This window comes from Diadema antillarum, unplaced genomic scaffold, assembly GCF_040938485.1.
Source record: "Diadema antillarum isolate AM-2024a unplaced genomic scaffold, OU_Dant_1.0 seq00000142_RagTag, whole genome shotgun sequence".
NCBI lineage: Eukaryota > Metazoa > Echinodermata > Echinoidea > Diadematoida > Diadematidae > Diadema > Diadema antillarum.
This window is the reverse complement of record NW_027271218.1, coordinates 313994-338672: the sequence shown is the minus strand read 5'-3', so window position 1 is coordinate 338672 and position 24679 is coordinate 313994. Positions and strand designations below refer to the sequence as shown.

General features: G+C 38.5%; 1 protein-coding gene across 1 annotated transcript; it reads right to left on the bottom strand.

Moving 5' to 3' along the window:
• Positions 1-3322: 3322 nt before the first annotated feature.
• LOC139727674 (uncharacterized oxidoreductase YjmC-like) lies at positions 3323-21321 on the bottom strand. Its single transcript, XM_071638656.1, has 11 exons — positions 21217-21321; positions 19563-19680; positions 16080-16234; positions 14804-14992; positions 13646-13761; positions 11247-11345; positions 10756-10821; positions 7650-7838; positions 6376-6471; positions 4618-4728; positions 3323-3370 (listed from the first exon to the last, which is right to left on the bottom strand). The coding sequence occupies exons 2-11, from the start codon at positions 19571-19573 to the stop codon at positions 3323-3325; spliced, it is 1080 nt and encodes a 359-aa protein (XP_071494757.1). The 5' UTR covers positions 19574-19680; positions 21217-21321.
• Positions 21322-24679: the final 3358 nt, after the last annotated feature.

Here is a 24679-nt window from a genome sequence, read left to right as displayed (position 1 = left end):
TCTTATGGAAATCTTTATGTCAAATTCAAACTTACCAAAATAAGGATAACTTGACACAATGGATTCATGATGTTGAAGTAGAAACTTTCTGTTGCACTCTGAAGGACACGCCGCGAGTCCGTCCGATAAGTTTATGGGTTGTGTTCACGAAGCGAATTGAGTTCAGAATCCTTCCTTGTTGACTTTCTAGCACAGGGACAGTTGTCGATTAGATCAGGGAAGTGTGAAGAACACAGGCTCCTTTTCCTTCTTTTTTTTTTTCTATCTGCGTGTGCATTTTCTTTCATGTCTCCACTTTTCTTTTTAATCGCCCTCTTATGTCCTTTGACTGCGCAAGCGCGTTAGTGGTCGATACGCCAGACTCTGAAAGCGACTATCAACGCATTTCCCTACGAGCCTACATAATCATAGATCATATTGCATAGTTTGCTGTGCGGAGATATTACACTGTACTAAAAATCTTTGTCGCGCTGTTCTTCTTCAGATACCATGTGCTGATTCACATGTCTTAGGCCTATATTCTTTCCGTTCAGGTTACTCGGAATCATGTTCGCCGCAACTTGAATTATATATTTGAGTTGAATTATATACAAACAAAAAATTTGGATACACTGTATTTTGAAAAATTTGGTCGAGAAGATAATTAACCAAATTTGGGAAAATCGTTATATTCAACATCATTGGCCCTTTCAGAATTAATTTTTCCCTTTCCAGTATTACCGTCTATCTACACCAGCACATTTTATAAAGGAAATAGAACAAACAGTATTTTTCTTTTATAGGTGACGATTAACCAGATCAAAATCAAACAACGAACAATTCTTGGAGATTATTGTCAGGGAGGTTTAAAGATGTCTCATTTTTTATATGTAAAAAAATGCCTCTACTCTCATATTTTCACTCATTTGTCCTCTATAATTCCTAGTTTATTGGTTCCGCTCGGAATTAATTTTACAGCAAAAGAATATCCCTCTTTCTCACCTTTCTTTCATCTCTCCTCGTTCCTCACTGTAATTCCACTCGGGAATCATCTCTCACCTTTCCACTCATCTACATGTACTCTCTTTCACCTTTCATCCTAAAATTATTTTATCAAAACACTGCACTCTAGATATAATGACATTTCCAGAGAGACAACAGAAATGTTGATAAAATATAATTTCTTTGGTGACTGATCACACTGTCCATCCAAACTGATATTCATTGCACAAAATGCACAGCACATCTGGTCATTACTGTACATGTACTACGAAATACATGGACGGAGATATGTTGAACATGTATTTCTGCATAGTATCTGTAATAAAATATATAAGAATCACTATTTCGTTACTCCCATGCTGGAAGACTTAATCTAACTTTCTCCAATATCATGATACCCATTATCATTCAGAGTTGTCAATCTAACGACAATAGAAAATTTCAACAGGATTTTGCTGGATTTAAAGGGATTGTATAGTTATGGTTGAGACCTAATTTCAAGTTTCTAATATTTTTGGTGAGATAATGAGAAACCTCTTATAAAATGTGAAAGAGCATGTAGTTCTATAAGGAATTCAACGTTTATTTGATGAAAATTGGTTTTGAAATGGCTGAGATATCAAAAAGAGCGATTCTAATAAAGTGTGGGACCCACACTTTATTACGATCGCTTTGTTTTACTTTGTTCTTGGATGTTTCAGTCATTCCAAACCCGATTTTCGTCAAATAAACTTTGAATTCCTCTTAAAATGGCATGTTTTGTACTATATCATAAGTGTTTTCTTGGTATCTCGCAAAAAGTTAAAAACCCAATTCTCATCTCCACCAAAACTGTACTATCCCTTTAAGAACTGAGAGCCTCAATGAGAAGAGCAAATACAGTGGACTCCCGTTTTAACGAAGTCCTTGGGCCCGGCAGTTTTATTTTTTTTTTTGGTGTGTGTGTGTGTGTGTGTGTGCGTGTGTTTTATTTTTTTGTTTTTTTGTTTTTGTTTTTGTTTTTGTTGTTATATCGAAATTTTGTTATAACCGAACAAATAAATAATAAAAATACATAGAGCCGATAATGTTACGGCCTAAATTTTTATTTCGTTGTAATCGGAATTTCGTTATAACTGTGTCCGTTATAATGGGAGTGCACTGTAATGAAGTGTAACGGTCATGGTAGAGGGAGCTTTGTTAAAACAAGCTTCTTAGGACCACTGAAATTTTCTAGTTATGTTGAGTATCTCGTTATAATACATTAGAGATAACAGCAAAAAAATGTATTCCAAAGAACAGGAGATGCAAAACTTCCATGTTATTTAAGATATGTGACTTTATCCTACCTCATCCTAATTTTCCCATGGACACAAGCCAAAATGATAATCATATTTTTTGCTTTAAAATATTTTCATGACTTGCATAGCATAAATGTCACTGAAAAAAACAAAAATGGATACATAGATTTTACAACTCTTAACAGAACGTTGTACAACTACATTCTCCCGGTAGTGGGACCACAGTGGTACAGTGGATAAAAATGTGGATTTGTAATAAGAAGGTCTGAAGTTCACAACCTGTTTGAAGAGATGTTTTGTCTACAATTACCCAGGTGTAATAGTTACCTGGCAATGCTAGGGTAACAATGATGGTAATGCCCTCTAATAGACTAGTAGTATTTACACTGAAGAGGCTACCCTGGGTGAATGAGACATATTATCATATTATCATGGTTAGCAGCACACTCATGAAAGACCATCATACATACATGTACACCAGTGATCTCTTTAGCTGTTGTGCCTTTTCTCTCTTTACTGACACATGAGCACATGACACATTTCTGAAATCTGTCATATTACTTTGAGTACAAGTCATATACAAAATACTACAATTTCAGTTCTTGTCAGCTATTTGCATACTTTTTGAAATCAACATTTAAACATCTAATCAATGAGTACCTTATGAGCATGGTATTCCATTATCTATAAGCACACTTTGAATGCACATATCTCCTTAATAGCTGATGCATTTTGAAATAAAAAGAAAGAATCTCCAAAGACTTACCAAGACAATCCCATCTTGCAGAAAGCAAGATACCCACTACAAAATTTTGTGATTTCTGCCTTCAATCATTTTATTACAGAATGTTCTTCTTGAGTGCCTTCAGAATAGTACTGACAGGGTCAAAGGCTGGTGAACCACCGCCAACTTGTTGGTCGGGACTTCCCACAGGTGAATGCTACAGTTTGCATCCATCACTAGCTTCCTCAGGAACCAGCAAGAATCAGAAATCTATCCTGTCACTCTGGGAGCAGTCACAACCATATACTGCCGAGCATCACCCTAAGCTGCCATGATCTCATGATCGCTTGATTGGTTCCACTCCAAGATGCAAGGCTAAATCATCCTGGTGGTGGTGATTGTGATGTTGGTGGTGATGTGGGTGATGGTGTTGGTGGTGGTGTGGTGGTAGCGATGATGGCGGTGATGGTGGCAGTGATGGTGGTGGTGATGATGATGATGATGGTGGCAGTGGTGGTAGTGATGGTGGTGGTGATGGTGGTGGTGATGATGGTGGTGATGGTGGTGATGATGATGGTGGTGGTGATGATGATGATGATGGTGGCAGTGGTGGTAGTGATGGTGGTGGTGACGGTGGTGGTGATGATGGTGGTGATGGTGGTGATGATGATGGTGGTGGTGATGATGATGATGATGGTGGCAGTGGTGGTAGTGATGGTGGTGGTGATGGAGTTGATGATGATGGTGATGATGACGGTGGTGTTGACGGTGGTGGTGACGGTGGTGGTGACGGTGGTGGTGATGGTGATGGTGGTGGTGGTGGTGATGATGATGGTGGTGATTGTGGTGGTGATGATGATGGTTGTGGTGGCAGTGATGGTAGTGATGATGGTGGTGATGGTGGTAGTGATGATGGTTGTGTGGTGGTAGTGATGATGATGATGGTCATGGTGGTATTGGTCATGGTGGTGATGATGGCCCATGGTGGTGGTGCCGGTAGAAGTAGTGATGATAGTGGTGGTGGTGGTGGTGAGAGGGGTTGAGAGACAAAGGCATCAATAGATATGATATTACTTCATTTCTTGAATGCATGAACTATACACTTGAATGATAACAGCATGCCTGGAGTTGCCTTACTTTGTATGAGCTCTGGCCCTGACAATCAACCCTTAACCCTTCAGCCCCTAAACTGAGACCAACCCTCTCAGAAATCACTGAACCATTTGTTAGTATCATTCTTACAAGTGTGGGAGTGTGTGTGTGGGTTGCAGCTGGTATCTGTATATTGACCAACCACATGCCGTGCAAAGCTGTCACGACTTCTGTGCAGTGACAGGGATGTGTACAGCTAATGTGTACTTAGGTTTTCTTGAATGACTCGTGTCACACCTGTATCATCCTTCTTCAATATTTTCTTCACTAATATACGTATCAAATCCCAATGAAATGAGCAAACCAATCTGAATCAAACCCAAGGACCCATATCCTTAAAGATATTAAACACTCTTACCCCTCATCATCTAAAAAACAACAATAAACTGAAACAAACCGGCAAATCAAACAAATGCACTAAATGCTTTCAATTGATCAATAAAACATGGAAACACCATTACTCATGGTGGGGCAACTCACCAATTTTTTAAAGAGGTTCCTGTGATACCGAAGGCCGCCCTCTTTGGCCACTTTCTCCATGTGCGCCCTCTCGGGGTCACCCGCCACCAGTACTGCACTCTCTCCTTCAGCCTGTACATCACAGATGGACGATACAGGACCAATGAATGATTGAAGCCAACAGAAGAGTCCATGCAGTGCATGTAAATTGCCATATTCAAATCAGTAACATATTATGCAGATATTGCATGATCAGAGTTACAATTAATATAACACTTGACATCCCATAGGATGTTACATTTTCCTATCAAAAAGAGATTATTTGTTTTCTAAAGCAAACAGCATTGACGGATGTCACTGCAGGCAATATAACAGTTTTGTTCCTCACTGCATTAATCCCATTGAAACTGCAACTGCACTATGACCAATCAGAACACCGCACACAGTATTTATTTGACCATATAAAATAAATTCTTACGAATGCTTTAACCCTAACTAGGCCAGGGGCGGGGGGCGATGTATCGCTATCGCGAGAAGCTATCGCCCCGACGTTTCATGGCTTTTTTCTTTCAAGTCTCCCGCATCTTTTGACACAAATTTGCGATGCCCGGGCGCGCGATCCGAAGTTGCGCATAAATATGCACGTGCATGTCAGACCAAAAATTGCTCAAAAACGCGAATTTGTGTACAATTTCATTGCAAACTGCGTTTACAGGCAAATTTCATAAAAGCATGATTATTTGGGGGTTTTATTGATTAAAATCAATTAATAATGCATTTTCTTGTTCAGAACAATGTCAAGGACAATGAAAAACAAAAAGTCGAAAAAGCAAAGAAATACACAAGAAATTCAAAAAACAATAAAATACTTAGGAAATGTTTTCTGATTGCGCAATTTTTTCTCTTACATTTGCTAAGGACACTAAAAAGAATATGTACACAAAAAATGCACCTGTTTTGAGCTTTATTTAGTGATTTATACCAAATTGTCTGATTTCATGCATCATTATGCATAAATTAGCATAATTTAGTGTAAATGATAATTTTTGAAAAAATTAACTTCATGGTATTTTAGATTACATCATAGGCAATGCGTGTGCCAATTTTCGTTGCGATCGCACGATCGACGGCCGAGATCCGGAGGGGGGCCTGAGAGGCCCCCCCCCCCCCCCCCCCCCCCCCCCCCCCCCCCCCCCCCCCCCCATCATCTACCTTAAGAGCCCGGCCTAGTTAGGGTTAACACATACATGTGTAAAATAAAAACAGAGTTGCAGCAGTTTCATCAAAATCATCCATGAAAGAAGAGTTTATCTGTCAACTGCAATAAAGCCACCATGAAGACTTTTACTAGGGGGCTATCTGGCTGCTGTATAGGGTCTGAACTACAGGCCCGGTCCCAATGGCGTTTAGAAAGATTTGCTTGTGAATTGGGCACAAAATTTGTCTAGATTCACTAATCATCTGCAATATTGGTGACACATGCTTGTACATTGTATGAGATGGTCAACAACCGCACACGTTCGCAATTATTCGCAGAGGCACGTTTTTGTGTTGCCAGGATTATTTGATTGCACAAAATTTTGGTTGTGAATGTATAGCGAATATAAACAAATTTTGTGAGCAATGCATATATGCAAATCTTCCTAACCGCCAGCAGGACCAGGGCCCTTTGAAGCTCACAAGATCATAATGTTACCTTCTTCACCATCTGATGATGATGAAAGAAAGAACCAAAGCAATGTCCATGATTAAGTTTCCTCTTCTGGATCATTCACTTACCGGTTCTGCATTTCTACACATGGACATGAGCTGGCTCATGCGATCACGAAAGCCTGGGGCAAAGGCTTCGGGGTCGATAGCGATGAAACACTGGCCCTGAATGAAGGTCAGAAAGACAGAAAGTGGACATACCATAAGGATCAGACTGTGTCAGATTCATGCACTTTGGCCAGCATATCAGTCGTGGTACGATGGCAGAATGATTCAAAATTAAAAACAAAGCAAAAAGAAATCAAATGCATTCCATACTCTTCCCTTATTGAAACAGATTAGAACAGTACATTGTTCTGCTATAAATAAAATTATGTAAGGTTGTGGGAGCACTGTGGTACAGTGCACTCCTGTTATAACAAAGTCCTTGGGACCAGTAGTTTTCTTTCATTATGTACAAATTTCATTATTATCGAACAAATAATCCAAAACAAACAAAACAAAACAGAAAGCAGATACATGTAATGTTGTGGCCCTGAATTTATACTTCGTTGTAACCGTAATTTCGTAACAACCATGTTTTTATAACGGGAGTACACAGTATAGAGGATGAGACTTTTGACTTATACACTTGTATATGCAGGTTTAAAGTTCAAGGCCTACAGAGTGCTATATGTTCTTGGAAGAGATGTTTTAGGCACGATGTCCCTCTCTACCCAGGTGTAATAATAGAAAGCTGGCACTGCTGGGGTGAGAAAAAGGGCAAAGCCCTCTGAGGAATAGTCATAACACTGAAGGAACTCCCCTGGATAAATGACATTGTTCTGACACCCCTTTCACACTCGAAAGTTCTCCTCAGCATATACTGCTTATACACTGTATGTGCATATGTAAATATGGGATGCATCTGAATAGCTCTATATTGAGACATGTATTCATATGACACATACATTTGTGTCTAGATGCTCTCATATGCATGACATCAAAGTGGACAGGATATTTTCATGAACTACCAAATGAATCCAGCGTAATGTGAAAATACAATGGACAAAGTTTGCACTGCTCAAGGGAGGAGCCAAACATATTAATGAGCTTCTCATGAAACATGACAATGTCTCAAGGTCTCATGCCGCCATATGATCGTATGTCACGACGTTGTGTCTAAATGGTCTCGTATCAATACGCTGTATTATTACCTAAACGTTTTAACCCTTTGAGGATGGACTGATTTTGCTACAACATGCATTTCCCATAGACCCTTGCCCATGTATACTTAAGACTCATCCTCAATGGGTGAAAGAGTGCTGTGAGTCCTGACAATACGGGAGCACACACACACTAACCAGGTCAGCCTCCCGGTCAGTGGCCAGCCACTTCCGGATGTTGCCGCCAAAGTGAGCCCCTCCGAGTATGCCGGTCATCACCTCCACCATCATGGTCAGTCCGTAGCCCTTGTACCCCCCTGAGATCTCCTTACCCCCCAAGGGAAGGAGACCCCCTCCATGTATTACCTCCTTTGGGTCATTTGTCTCCTGGAAGGAATAAAACAGAGATAAAGTTAGCAGAGCAAGTAGTACTGGAAAAAAAGAACTCTGTCATTTCTTAGTCTTTTGGAGGGAAGGGGTGGGGTTGCCCTAAATCATAATATGACTCAACAAAAATGCAGAATATAATTCATGACACAGATTCTGCATATCTCTACAAGATCAAGACTAATTATACCATGGGCAAGTCGAGAATATGCATGTTTGAATTTAATAATCAGGCTTGAAACCTGTTTACCAAGTGTGCCATGGAGAAAACCAGATAATCAGTAAATCAAAATTGGGCAAAGGCACAAAGTACCAAGACCGCAATCATTTACAACTTTTATACAATACTTTGTACGTGTGTAGACTAGAATGTACATGTAGAGGTACGCTCTAATGGAATATCTTTTCCATTCATATGTTAAACTTCACTCTTAAGCATGTTCTTGCATTGTAGTTTGATAGTTTGTTTAATGAACTTTGTTGGTGAAACTCCACAAATCCCAGTTATATGAACCGTGTTTTCTATTTACAAAAGTATTGAAATAACACTTTCCAAGCTTTATCATTTGTATAAGTTTTTCCATACTTCTCTACATTATATCTCATCTTATGCTAGATAGCTCACACAAGTGGAACACAGACTCAGTACAAGAGGAATATTTTGATAGTATAAAAGGGGTCAGGAGACATGAGGTAACTTTATATAATACCCAAGTAGATCCTTGTCATTTAATTGGTTGTTTGACATCGATCACTTGTCCCATTTTATTATTATGTCATCATTCATGCAATTCTCATCACAATTTACGAGCACAGTTCCTCTACCAGATCTAACTACTCGGGATGGGATTATTGAGGTCTCTGACTGTGTTAGAGACATTGGCTTTACTTTGGACAAACACTTAACTCTTAAACACCATATCACAAACATTTGTAAGTCTGCATCATGGGGTGTTTTCAAAATAGGGAAGATCAGGCGTCTGCTTGATCAATCATCAGCTGAGCGGCTCGTCCATGCCTTCGTCTCCTCTTATCTGGACTACTGCAACTCCCTCCTTGCCGGCCTCCCTCTTTCTCACATATCCCCTCTCCAACGTATCCAAAATTCAGCCACTAGATTAGTCTCCCTTAGTAGGAGACATGACCATATATCTCCTGTTCTCCGCTCACTCCATTGGCTTCCAGTACATTCCCGTATTACTTTCAAGATCCTACTTCTGACGTACAAAATCACACGTAATCTTGCACCCATATATCTTCAAAACCTAGTCTCTCTCCGCTCCTCCTCTTCTGCCAGACCCCTCCGTTCATCTTCCTCTCTCCAATTACTTCATGGCCCACGTACAAAAACCCGTTATGGTGACCGAGCCTTCTCTTCCATTGCTCCCACTCTTTGGAATAAACTCCCTCTTTATATTCAGAATGCCTCATCTGTCGAATCATTTAAAATTCTTCTTAAAACTCACCTGTTTAATCAGCTGTAATTTTTTTTTTTTTTTTTCTGGAGGCGCACACAGTTATCAATTATTGTACCATTGTATCACATGTATTTTTTTTCTTTTGTTACTGTTAACGTTAATTTTGTTAATGTTATTGTGTTTTCTAGTTTATTTGTATGAGTAGCAAAGTGCGCTTAGAAACGTCAGTATGAAGTGCCATATAAATGCAATTATTATTATTATTATTATTATTGTGGCTCCATTTACATTGCAATCTTGGATCCACCTGATTTGCTCCACTGCACACACACTGAGAGCTTGGCACTCCATGTAAGTAAGACCAAACATTACTGACAGACAGCGCGCTATAGCGTCTAGCACTTAGCACCCTCTCAATCTCATATCACGCACATTCTCTCTTGTTTCTAATTTCATCAAACATCAAATGACAAGGATCTATATTCAGGTGTTATATAAAACAAATAAGAACTGTTTTTAATTCATGCAATAGAGAGAATATTTCATTTGATGATCCATTCAATCCCTTGTTGAATGGATCATTTCATCTTTCACCTCATGAAATATTCTGTCCATTGCAGTTCATTATTTGTATGCTATTTGATGACAGTTACTTTCCAGATGTGACTGTGAGCTATTCCGCACAGAAAGCAATCCAATACAAGTTCTAAATAGTGAATAAAGCATTGTTAAGTTTGAAGTTCTGCATGAGACAATTAGACAACGCAGTTTATATCAAATTGAAAATTTATTGCTAATGATAAAACATAAGAAAATGACTTTTATTTTAAGAGTTATGGGGTTGGGGTTGGAGTTGCTAGTTTATGAGCCAAGAACTTAATTTTGATGAAATTCTGCCTTTCTGTTTGTCAGATTTTATTCCAGCTAACTTGAACATCGTGTGCAAAGGACTTTATCCCTTTCTGTGCCAGAAATTTGGACAGTGTGCATAACACTATGGGGGTTCCCTGTGCTTCCACTCAAAGCACATAAAGGGTTAAAGGGATGATACAGTATTGGTGAAGATGAGAATTGGGCTTTTAACTTTTTGCGAGATACCAAGAAAACACTTATGATATAGTACAGAACATACCATTTTACGAGGAATTCAAAGTTTATTTGATGAGAATCGGGTTTGGAATGACTGAAACATCTAAAAACAAAGTAAAAACAAAGTGATTGTAATAAAGCGCGGGTCCCACACTTTATTAGAATAACTCTTTTTGGGATATATCTAAGCCACTTCAAAACCAATTTTCATCAAATAAATATTGAATTCCTCATAGAATTACATGCTCTTTCATATTTCATAAGAGGTTTCTCAGTATCTCACCAAAAATGTTGGAAACCTGAAAAGAGGTCTCAACCAAAACTGTACGATCCATTTAAGGAATGAGTATCACTGAAGGTGAATATATCTCCTAGATGTAGAAAGAACAACAAAGACAAGAAAAACAGACCTTGCCCGTTGAATCACAGCCCCAGCCATTTGGGATTGACTGACCCTTCAGCTTACAAATCTCAACCTGGAGGGGGAGACAAGAGAGGTCAAAGGTCAAATCACATTTTCATAAAAGAAAAAAACAAGACAGAGACATTACAGACATATCTCCAGACAGGCATGGCTAATCGGAGCTCGCAATTACAATCACACTAAATATCTCCACATTCATGTACTTCCTGTGCTACTGACACATCATATACTGTCTGCAAGAATAATGAAAACTTTTTCTGATGCCCAATTTTCCTCAAATGTCACTGATGTGTTCTCCTACTGTATCTGCACTCACTGAATACTCATACGTGTAGGCCTACTATCTGGGGTAATTCCTCTTTTGCAGGTGTTAATGTGGGAACTGCAAAACAAGAGAGGGTTTTTGGCTTGTTACAAATCTTATCTGCCCCTGTTAAGTAAGTCCACTTGGGTCGCTAGTGACAACTGTCCACTCACCTTGCCGTACGCGGCCGTGGTGGTGGCCATGTCTAGTACAAAGCTGTCGTCCGACAGGGCAGGGGCAGCACAAGCTATGGGATGGGTCCCGAGGGTGTTCTATGGTCAGTTTGGCAGGAAATGTGCACAACCAGAGGAAGACATAACAATCATTCAGAAGAAACCTTTGTAAGTTTTCAAGAGCTGTTCACTGAGTGTGTTGGCCACATATCATTAACAACAATTTAATTAAACACTTGTCATCTTCAAGCAACACAATCAGGAGACAACTGTATGACTTTTTTCAAAATGCGCATTGTATAATAATTTTGAAAATTCAAGAAATCATACATGACTATCTATAACTCCTTTCCATTCAATACCATTCAGGATATAGTTTTTTGGGTGGAGGTGGGTGTTCGGTGACGTTCTTTATGGGTAAGAGAAAGATGCTTTTAATCATACAAACTTTCTGAAAATCAGATATTAACAAAATATAATCACAATATCAAATTCTGAAAGAGAAACAACGATATCATGTGCTGCTTTGATGGGCAGCAAACTTTGCAATGGCCCCATTATTTGTTTTATAACCAAAAATATCATAAAGTCATATTTTGGTTAATAACTTGATAACAAAAACCATTTCAATCAAAAGTCATCAATGGGATGTCATTACAACACAACAAAAATAATTTAGTAGAAGAATGCCTTTTTTCTCATTTTTGATTTCATGTCAGAGAATGAATCTCTGTGAAGATTTGCGGAGCTTTGAAGTCATGATATCACTATGTTATCTAATTTCAATATGGATTTGGAACAAATCTATTTCTGTTTGGTTCCCTTTCCCCTCCTTTGGCTGGCACAATATAACAACAAGGAAAAGTAGAAATTACGCGGTGCGTAATATATGTCCCCGCCGGAAGTAGCATTTTGTAGCAAAATGTGCAATATAGGTAAAAAATCAAGGTCAAAGGTCAAAGAAGTCAAAGGTCAAAATTCTGTGCAAAAGTTTTGAAGCCCTCACCTAGTGCCATCACATAAAGCAAACGGAATCGAAATCAGGTTAGAAATGGCGAAGGAGTAGCATTTTATAGCCAATGTACAATACAGGTCAAAAATCAAGGTCAAAGGTCAAAGAAGGCAAAGGTCAAAATTCTGTGTAAAGTTTTGAAGCCCTCACCTAGTGCCATCACATAAAGCAAACGTAATCGAAATCGGGTTAGAAATGGCGAAGGAGTAGCATTTTGTAGCCAATGTACAATACAGGTCAAAAATCAAGGTCAAAGGTCAAAGAAGGCAAAGATCAAAATTCTGTGTAGAAGTTTTGAAGCCCTCACCTAGTGCCATCATATAAAGCAAACGGAATCGAAATCGGGTTAGAAATGGCGAAGGAGTAGCATTTTGTAGCAAAATGTACAATATAGGTCAAAAATCAAGGTCAAAGGTCAAAGAAGGCAAAGGTCAAAATTCTGTGTAGAAGTTTTGAAGCCCTCACCTAGTGCCATCACATAAAGCAAACGGAATCGAAATCGGGTTAGATATGGCGAAGGAGTAGCATTTTGTAGCAAAATGTACAATATAGGTCAAAAATCAAGGTCAAAGGTCAAAGAAGGCAAAGGTCAAAATTCTGTGTAGAAGTTTTGAAGCCCTCACCTAGTGCCATCATATAAAGCAAACGGAATCGAAATCGGGTTAGAAATGGCGAAGGAGTAGCATTTTGTAGCAAAATGTACAATATAGGTCAAAGGTCAAGGTCAAAGGTCACGACTGAAATTCTGTGTAGAAGTTTCAAAGCTCCCATGTAGTGCTATCATATAAAGCAAACAGAATCAAAATTGGCTCATAAATGACAGAGAAGTAGCAAATTGAAGAATTTGATCACACACGGACGCACACACGGACACACGGACGGACGCACGGACGGACGCACGGACGGACGCACGGACGGACGGACACACACACGTACGGAGCCCGTTTCATAGTCCCCTGCTCGAACTCGTTCGGCGGGGACAATTAAATGTGCAATGTGCAATCACAATTTTATTCCAATAAGATTGTGATCATGACCAATGTGATTGCAGTCTGATTGCAACCTTTTTGTTATCCAATTGCAGTCCATGTGATTGCAGTCTGGATGCCAATTTGTTATCAGATTGAGATGAATGTGATTACATTCTGAAAATGATCATATTGATATCAAATTGTGGTCAATGTGATTACTTTCTAAATCACGCTATCCCATTGCCATCAGATTGTGATGAATGCAATTGCAGTCTAAATGTAATCTTATTGTTATCAGATTATGAATGACTTGATTGCAGTTTGAATGCAATCTTAGTGCAATCACATTACAATCAGTTTGGAGTGCATCACCACCTGCTGCTGCCATCAGAGGTTGTGTGGTGTAGACACTTTACCTGTCTGGCTCTGGTTGGTACAGCACACGGTGTGGTGTTTGTGAAGGATAGCCCTAGCATGCCTGCCTCCATCATCCTCATTGAATACCAGCCAGCTATGCCAAAATGATTGGAGCCTATCAAGAGAAAAGCACCATGACATGTCATTTAATACACTACCATTATTTGTACATCTTATGAATGCTACTCTCTGTGAATTTTGCATTCATATGATCTGTAAGCTTGATTGCAGTGTACAAGCAAACACCCACACACCCATCCACACCTTTGTGTCTCAACGTCAAAATTTTCCCAAACCTTCAAACAACACATAAAAATAAAGTGGTGTTACAAATAACACATCTGTCATGTGTATGTGATAATCTGAAACTGATAATGCATCGGTGCAAATCTTGGGCACTTCAAACTCATCTAACAGAAGTTACTTACTGATTTAATGCATGAATACAAACAATCGCCCAAGTAACATGCCAGAGCAAAGTGAAAGAGTAAATGCTTCCATTTCCTACAAAATTTTTCAATTTGACTATAACATTCCCACATGTCTCAAACCACTGGTGATGTAGACATACATTTTATGTATAACAACTACAATGTATACTCACATCTGGCAGTTTCAATTTCAGGCTAACTGCATAAAAAGATTGTTACGATGGAAAAAATACATGCTGAAAATAACAATCATAACATTCATCATGCAACTTCATTTAATCATACCAGATATCCTCTTTTGCAGACAAGTGATATGCACCAGTGATAACCCGTCTCCAACTATATCTGTAACTCTGATCACTTCAAAGTCAAAATATTCCCTAAATACAGACATAATACATGAATGACTTACAAGGATATTTCATCGCTGGGGAGACAAGACCTCATATCTACAAAATGGCAAATGTTCAGGAGAGCGAAAAAAAACATTGCAGCCAAAGAACTAGAACAAATGGGATTGCCTTTCCTTTAACATGCCATGGTGGCTTCATTTTTGGAGTAACAGCTAAGATTTGGACAGAACATCACTAAACCGATTATCTGACCATTTATTTAAAAAAGTCATTTTCACCAAATTTTTAGATATGAGGTCTTGTCGCCCCAGCGACTGGTGAATATATGGTACGGTGTACACTGTACACCAATACATGCATCACTAAGACTTACCCTTAACAACAACACACCCAATACCAGCCTCCCTTGCCTTCTGCACAGCCAGATCTGTGCAGAACTTCCCCACTGTGGGTCCCAAGAGATTTTCTCCGTCCACCCAGGCTGTTGCGGCCAGTTCCTTCAGGACAGTCGGCTGGCCGCTCTTGGCGATGATCCCTGCCTCCACTCCATTCATGTACACATCTGAGGGGTGTTTCAAAAAGCTGTTCTTAACGTTAAGAACGACTTAAGAACGACTGGTAATCAGTTCCTGTGCTGAATTATTGAAATTCTGACAAGTATAGCCCATTAGAACTGATCATCAGACGTCATTCATAACTTTAAAGGGTGTGTACAGTTCTGGTTGAGGTGAGGATTTACCTTTTAATGTTTTGCGAGATATTCAGAAAACACTCTATGAGATGCCAAAGAGCATGCAATTCTAAGGGGTATCAAAAGTTTATTTGATGAAAATCGGTTTTGAAATGGCTGAGATATCCAAAAACAAGGTGTAACATAGAGATCCTAATAAAGTTGTGGCATGTCGCCTTTTATTATTATCACTTTTTTGGATATCTCAGCCATTTGAAAACCAATTTTCATCAAATAAACGTTGAATACTTCTTAAAATTACATGCTCTTTCATATTTTGTAAGAGGTTTCTCATTATCTCACTTAAGAATGTTCAAAACATGAATCCCCACCCCAACTAGTACTGTACAGTCCCTTTAAGAACAGCTATAAAACACCCCCTGGTTTGGCAACAAGCAGTTTGAAACAACACATATGGGTAAGTTTGGACTCCAATACTACATCTTTCCTCTGGGGGATGTGTGTGGCTAATTCTAGTTTGCCAGTTATTGCTGGTCACTTAAGAAGAGGAAAGATGGGGTCAGTAAAATTCAATCATCTTTCCATTGGGGAGTGTGAGAGATAGAACTATGTGTATAGTACTCGAACTTTGAACCCTGTTCTTTTTCAGAAAGTGAAGTAGGATCTTTGTACATGTATGTATGTAACACAAAAAAACTGAAATTTTTTCTGTCTTTTTTTTTTTGGGGGGGGGTTACAGTAAAATAAAAACTTATTGGTTTGATATCAACTTGAACAATGAATTATAAATCATGAATAACTCAATGCCTACATTTGAAATAAATGACAACCATTTTTTTTATATTTCATTTTTAAAGTTTTGATTTGTAGCATAAGGACCTCAATAGATGATTCCTACCATATTCGAGCAACAAGAATAATTACATTCATAACCTGGTGAATCACAACCTATACCAACCTATTCTATTGAGACCATGGCTAAAGTGACCCCTGTGATCAGCAGACACCAGCAGCTCCGCCAGATCAGCAGCGTGGGTGGGGTCGGTTCCCGTGGCAACCATAATTCTCTCCATGAAGGCACGCGACTCCTCCAGAGTGACCATTACATAATCACTGTGATACCAGAGAAAAGGATCAAACTTCAGTGATGGATTCATTCACTCCTCATCTAGTCTGGTTTCAAGATCCTTTGCCAACTGTACTACCTTCTATAAAATTGGCCCTCCGCGACGTCAAAATCGCGGCATTTGCCGAAGGCAGGACCATCCAGCTGAACCTGCTACTTCATTTGTCAACTAGCGCACTAATATTCTGGGAAAGAAATTAGTGTAAGTAGAGAGTCTGGAAGCCAGACCACTATTCATGCTATTCCTCCTCTCTCACCTACCATCTCAAAATTTCCCAGACAAGCCCCCATTTCTTCACCATCTTCATCTTCAAATTCTTCCACATCATTGCTTGTTTTCATTTGTCCCCTCTTTCACTCACACACTTTACAACTCTTCTTTCTCCTGACATCCTCTGTCTCCACCCCTCTCTTTCACTCTCTTACATGTATTTTTACATCTCAGTTCGATCACAAAGCTATTTTCTGTTGGTGAATACCTTAATTGTGGAAATCTTACAATATTGTCATTCTTATAATCATTGGCAATTCTGTTCACTTGTATTTGAAGACACGTGCATCATATTCAGCCTTTGGCATCATTTGCTTATGAACCCACTGAGGAGAAGCTGATTTTGCTAGATCATGCAGATTTCATAAACACTGTGCTTGCATACTGCGGCCTAGTCTTCAACAACTAGCATTACCACTGATGATTTCCTATGCATGACGGCAGATAAAGCCAATAACACACCCAATTACAGGGATCATATAGTTTTGGTTGAGACCTCCAATATAACTTCAGGTTTCTAACATTTTTTGGTGAGATGAAAAACCTCTAATAAAATATGAAACAGCATGTAAATTCCAAGAGAAATTCAACATCTATTTGGGCAATTCCGCGGTTAGTAACGTTACATTTGAACAAATTTAGATATTTGTTTTTACTACTAAATTACCATTTATTCATTTCAAGTCAAAATTATGACAAAAACATGTTCATCTTTCCCAGGTTTATGATACAGAAAAAAATGGATACAATCCACGAAATATTAGAATTGCTATGGCAACTTAAAAGGCTGGTTAGTAACGTTACGAAAAAAGGACATGACAAAAAAATCAATGTCTTGTAACAAAAAGTGTGCAAAAATTAAAGTTACTTCAAACAAAGTGTTGCATTAATTTCAATTATCGCATCATGACAAATGTTCACACAAATTTTTTTAGCAGTTCGACCAATAATTTCTTAGCTAGACCCCCAGAAGTATGGTTAGTAACGTTACGGTTAGTAACGTTACATTTGTCCGGAGTAATTCCGCAGGTCATTTCACCCTTTTGTAATTGACAAAATGTCACATGACTTCTGGAGTACACTGTACTTAAATGTATTCATCTTTTACCCTTTAGCAAAACTTTGAGGAAAAAATTTCAAAGGAACCCACTGTAATTTGCATTTAAGTGCATTTCAGCGTCCCCAGTCCCACATGTACATTTTCAATGATGGTTTTAGATCTCGCAAAATCAATAAATATGAAAAATAAAATCTAATGAATTTGAAAGACCTTAATGATTGGTGAACATCCATGGCATTAGTTGAAACCTAAATTAAAGAGTATGATAAAGAGGCACATTTCTTTTATCCATGTCATGTCCACCTAACTGCGGAATTGCCCATTTGATGAAAGTGCAATCCTAATGATGTAAAGGTGGGACCCACTTTTTAATAAGATCGCTTTGTTTTACTTTGTTTTAGGATGTCTCAGCCATTCAAATAATGGAAGAAAAATAGAATGAGATAAAGTTGTACTAAAATGTGGAATAGAAATGTATGCTTTAGAATCAAATATTGCATGTTTTAATTTGTGTATTTTTTTTATTTTTGGTCAATTTGTTCATATTATTATGAAACTGTAATTGTTGAATGTGTGCTATCATGTAAGATGTATTCACATGTTTTTCTGTACAGTTGAACCTCTCGTATCCGGACAAGTCGGGACCGGGGCTCATCCGGATAAGGGATTTGGCCGGATACGGGAGACTCAATGCTTTATACATGTACATATACATACACATGAAACGTGTTACTGATGTAGCCCATTGTAGTACCACATGTAGTAATGTGTATACTGCAACCTTTTCATTGTTACATTTGGGGATGTTTCGGGATGTTGAAATGTCTGAAGGTAAGCAATTTGGAAGGAAATTTGATGCAATGTATGTTAATCATATTGGAAGTAATATGTAATTCATGTGTGTTTGGGTAGGAGTTCTCAAGGAGTTGGGAATCCCCCTTTCTTCCCGCAATTATTTAAAAAAAATCACGGCGAGATTGCGTCCGGATAATAGAGAGATCCGGATAAAGGGAGGCCGGATAATAGAGGTTCAACTGTATTTTCCTTTGTCTTTTCCTTGTGTCTCTTGTTAAATGCAGAAGACATCCTAGGTCTTTCATGTAACATACATTGTTTATTTCATATAATATAAACAAACAAAAAATGTGAAAACATTGCCCTACACTTCCTTTAAAGGTAGGGGATACCTTTTACAGACCTCCCAAAATGCAGCAAAACATTAAATATGAACCTCAGGGGACTTGTTTAGGCCACTGCTGAGAGATTTGGAAGTCAACAGTTATCTACACTTTGAATAATGCACAAAACTCAACTACTCAGTAGTTCTGTATGTCAGCCACACTTAAGCCTTTTTGTTGCAGTCTTCTGTATTTTTTATCTATAAACACAAATCTAAAAGTATAAGAGCTGAATGTAATTACATATAGAGTGTGTGGCAAGAATGTATATAGAAATGTTTGTAAGTTTTGATGAACTTTCTTCACAAAATATACAGGATGGACACACATGCAGTTCATGGGTCTGCAAAGGTAGCCTAGTAATGTACCAAGTACTGGAATTTACGGTGAGCCCCGAAAAAAATTCAATTTAAAATCTAATGGCCAATAAAAGTGTACTAAATGTTACCTTCCACTTTCAATACTTTATGGGAGTTTCTTAAATGATACTCTCTTCAACATACCACTGTATTTATACAATTCTTCATGCAAATGGATTCCCTACCTTTAACCCTTAGAGGGTCTCCACAACTCCCTATTCCATCCTTTTGTTGTTACATGTACAGGTACTTTGCAAGCCAAATAAATGTACACATTCAAACAAAATCAGTAAATGGAAACTGTTAAACAGAAGGAGAAGACAACATGTAGAGATCCTTGTAATTCTCTAGGCCCTACAGTTATCGATAAAAGGGAGCACATACTTTTGGTATCAATACTACGCATGACAAATTAAAGAGCAAAATTTGATGTTGCCCTTTACTCACTCTTCAGCCATAATCCCAGACCGCACTCAGAACCAATCTTTCTGCTCAGCAAATCCTATGAAATTAGTGGCCCATTCCCGAATGGGAGGTGATGATAGGTTGAACGACCTCCTGGACGCTGGAAGAATAAAAGAGGGTGGACACATCAAGTGGCTACAGTAGAATTTCTTTTAATCGACAAGATTGCTTACAATGCGCCACTATCAATTTCGTGTGTTCAGTAGTAAAAAAAAAAAAAAGTCTGACTATGGTACCACATCATATACACAAGAGCTCCGGAAATAGGGGGTGGAGGACTGCCTCCCCCCCCCCCCCCCCCCCACACACACACACAGTTGACTGTAAAAGGAAAAACACACATATATATATATATACAAACACACTATACAAATTGAAAAAGAAACCACAAAAAAATTAGGCACCCTATGACTAAAACTATTTTTAAGAAAGCAAAACGAAATCAATGAGGGTTCTGATACCATTACCCTCTTGACGGAACTACAAGCACTACCCTAGCTGGACTCCCGCCCCTTGCTGCAGCCCTTGAATTTATATGGTAACCAGTCACTTTATGTTGGTAACAAAATCAAATTAACTTGTTGAGGACGAGTCAAGAGTATACTCGGGCAGGCGTCTATGGAAAATGGGGTGTTGTAGTAAAACCAGTCTTTCCTCAACAGGTTAACATTTAGTAGGCGCCTACATAAAGATGACACCATGCACCTAAATATATCTCTTATCAGTGCAGCGGACTTATCAGGCCAAATAACGATAAAAAACTACAACAGTTACAAATGATAAAATTATGGTAGTAATTATTCACTTTTAGTTGCATGGTGACAAGGTCCAATTTGACAGAGTACATACTCTAGAACATACAAAAAAAAAACACTAAAATGCAGGCATATCTTATCAAGTTAAGAAAGGTACTTTAGTTTGTTTTGAAAGAATTTATAGCACACTTGACTTACCGGGTAACTGAAACTGCAGTGATGAGTCAAGATAGTGCCTGGGTAAATGAACTTAAATTTGTACTGTAGGTCTTTTTAGATTAAGTCTAGAGTCTATCTATATAAATTCATTTTTGGTGTGCTACCATGAAAATGAAACAAAGGGTCATTTTTTCATATCCAGAGCAGGAGGTTTTATAACCAGCCTAGGTTGGAGTGCATTGGATATGATCTACATATTTAATAAAAGTACATAGACGTTCTTTCTACTTATCTCCTTATACTGACAAAAATGTTGAATCTATCTCTGAGAGAATCCAGAGAGAAGCAATCACTATAGTTTAATACAGATATCATAATCATGCGCAATCATATGCATAATTTAATGTTCATTCAGTGAAACTTTCTGATCCATCTTGCCACAAGTGTGGTGGCCGACTTTCAATTTCCTTTGTCGTGATATACTAAATGCCGCTGTCCTATTCCTACCACACGCATCTGTAGTCTTTGGGGCACACCATGCAGTATCTATGCAGTATTGTGTGCAGCCCATCCCACTTCATAAATTCAGTCAGCGATCGAGCGCTAACCGACTGACTCCCCTGAATTGCCCCGACTGAGCTGGACCAACGCTACCTACGATGATTGCTCGACGTGCTATAATAACATAACATCTGCATCATGCATCAAAAGTTGATACTTACAAGCGTCTAGCAAAACTGCCGTCAAATACTAGTTTGGCATGATCACGTGTAACAATTGCTCATGGTCAGAATTCGAGCTGTTTAAAGAGTAGCATTCTTTCGTTGGACTGTTAAGCCCCCGACAAGAAGTCACAAAAGAACGCGAGGCCCAGGCGGTCGGTGGGGTGACCTCGCACGGACGTGTACCCAAGGAGGTACTAGGCAAGCTGCCTAGTACCTCCTTGGTGTACCTGTGGTACGTGCAGCAGTGTCGTGCATCATTACCCAAAGACTCTTTACTATGGAGTGTGTATACCGGTTTACGGTACTTTACTTATATTAGGACCTTTGATCTCTTCCCCGCTCCCTGATCTATCATGAGTTACTATAGGCCTAGTAAATTGTACCTCCTTGGTCATACCAGCATAGGGTCACGCGTCACTTGTTTTGCTTTGATCTGCTTTCTGGGAACCTGTTGTAAAGTTTTTGTAAGAAGTAGGCCTACAGGTGTATTTACATTGGTGGATCCAGAGGGGGCGTGCCGACCGACAGGCCCGGGGGCACGCCCCCTTTATCTTTGTGAAAAATTAATGAAATGAAACCCAGAAGAAGTATTTTTTTTGTGTGTGTGCCCCCCCCCCACCCCTCTTGAAAAGACACAGGGAATACTCCATGTAGTAAGCTGCAAAGGTGACAAAACGGACATAAATAGCATACTTTAATTCTTTATTTTATTCTTTCAATTTAGGAATGTAAGGACTCCTCCCGAGACAAATTCAAGGACCAAATAATCATTTTCAAATTTCATAATGGGAAATAACATTTGAAATTTCTATTTTTGACTTATAAATTTCCCCTTTCATGCCATTTGAATTTGGGTTTGAAAGAGGATTATTAATTTTCTCTAGTATTTTTGCCTTTCTTTATCTAAGCGGGCTAAAAAGCTATTATAGAGATCATAGGATGATTTTTTAAACTTGATTTGTATTTGTTGATGTTGTTCATTGTCTTTTGTTGTTACAGTTCCAGGGAAGAGCACATGAGTGACAACTGTCAATTTTTGCAATATTTACTTTTGTTCTTGGAAGAAAAAATGAATGTGTTCACTTATGCATAAAGTTTGCCCTTTTTATTGAACTATCATGTTGTCAGCCAATTAAATTACCTTTAATATGTATATAAAACATTAATATTTAGCCAAATTTTCTATGAGAAATATGAACTTGAAAAAGTGTTAACAATCCCATTTTGTTGAGTGTGTGTGTGTGTGTGTATATATATATATATATATATATATATATATATATATATATATATATATATATATATATATACTATAGTGGGATATGGTTTGGTAAGCTCAAAACTTATAATCCAATTTGTATAAACAGACTATAAAGCCAAGACCCGAGGTCGAAAATTTATACCACCAGCCAGCATCATGCGGCATCTACTGTCTTCATTTTCTCAATTATATAAATATACTGTAATGATGTATAAACATAAATATATATATATATATATATATATATATATATATATATGACAGACAGTGCTCAGAGACAGATGATATCACATAGTTATGCTTTTATTCTTGTTTCTCACATATCCAGATTTCAGGAGATAAAGAGATGGTCAACCTACTGGGAAACATATGGCAGCAGAATACCTATCAGGACAACTACAATCAAAAGGCCAACATATTGTGCATGTCATGATGGATATACATGTATATTATATAAATATCATGTTTGTGTGTATTATATATATATATATATATAAATATATATATATATATATGTATATATATATAGAAAGAGAGAGAGAGGGGGTGAGATGATTTTTGTCAGTGCAAATATCATAATATTATTTCATCTTTATTGCTCTCATCACCTTAAATCTGCTGCCTATCTGGCCGAAAAGTTTTATCTTGATGCGGGTACCATAAAAAAAGCTTTAACCTGTTGAGGATGAGTCCAGAGTATGCTCAGGCAGGTATCTATGGGAAATGCATGCTGCAGCAAATTCAGTCTGTCCTTAAAGAGGAGCAAAAAGTGCATGGAGGCAATAAAAAGGAGAAATAATGTGCAGCAGTAGTCCACACACACAAAAAAGAAAAAAACAAGGAAAAGTAGAAATTACGCAGTGCGTAATATGTCCCCGCCGGAAGTAGCATTTTGTAGCAAAATGTACAATATAGGTCAAAAATCAAGGTCAAAGGTCAAAGAAGTCAAAGGTCAACATTCTGTGTAGAAGTTTTGAAGCGCTCACCTAGTGCCATCACATAAAGCAAACGGAATCGAAATCGGGTTAGAAATGGCAAAGGTAGCATTTTGTAGCAAAATGTACAAGAAAATGTAGGTCAAAAATTAAGATCAAAGGTCAAAATTCTGTGTAGAAGTTTTGAAGCCCTCTAGTGCCTAGTGAAATCGAGTAAGAAATGGCATCACATGTACAAGCAAACAGAATCGAAATCGGGAAGTTAGAAATGGCGAAGTAGCATTTTGTAGCCAATGTACAATATGGGTCAAAAATCAAGGTCAAAGGTCAAAGAAGTCAAAGGTCAAAATTCTGTGTAGAAGTTTTGAAGCCCTCACCTAGTGCCATCACATAAAGCAAACGGAATTGAAATCGGGTAAGAAATGGCGAAGGAGTAGCATTTTGTAGCAAAATGTACCATACAGGTCAAAAATCAAGGTCAAAGGTCAAAATTCTGTGTAGAAGTTTTGAAGCCCTCACCTAGTGCCATCACATAAAGCAAACGGAATCGAAATCGGGTTAGAAATGGCGAAGGAGTAGCATTTTGTAGCAAAATGTACAATATAGGTCAAAGGTCAAGGTCAAAGGTCACGACTGAAATTCTGTGTAGAAGTTTCAAAGCTCCCATGTAGTGCTATCATATAAAGCAAACAGAATCAAAATTGGGTCATAAATGACAGAGAAGTAGCAAATTGAAGATTTTGATCACACACGTACGGACGCACACACGGACGGACACACGACCTCACGGTGATATGCTTGTGTGTCTACCCCTTTGTTCTCCCTTTTGTTAAAATAGACACACAAGCAAAAATTTTAGCCACACAAGCCTGACGGAATAAAGGCCATCTATTGTGCACTATTGTTCTCCTAGCCACACAAGCAAACTCTCGTTAGCACGGACGGACGGACGGACGGACGGACGGACACGGACACACACACGTACGGAGCCCGTTTCATAGTCCCCTGCTCGAACTCGTTCGGCGGGGACAATGAACAGTACTGACATGAATGACATGCAGCAGTAGAATCCCTAGCTTTCCAACACTCACAATCTTAGTAAAGGGGGGGGGGGGGGGGGGGGGGGGTGGTGGGGGGGGGGGGGGGGGCTTTCATTAAAAAAAAATCATAATCAACAAGGTCATCATTGGAGCACCGTTCCAAAGATCAATCATCCCTGTATAGGTCAAATGACACTTATGAAAGTGCATTTTACTTTTAATAA

Coding starts and splice junctions, on each gene's coding strand:
- LOC139727674 (XM_071638656.1), bottom strand. Junction 13,762..14,803: donor TGGGTGTGTTGTTGTTAAGG/GTAAGTCTTAGT, acceptor TTCTCTTGATAG/GCTCCAATCATTTTGGCATA. Junction 4,729..6,375: donor TGTGTAGAAATGCAGAACCG/GTAAGTGAATGA, acceptor TGTGATGTACAG/GCTGAAGGAGAGAGTGCAGT.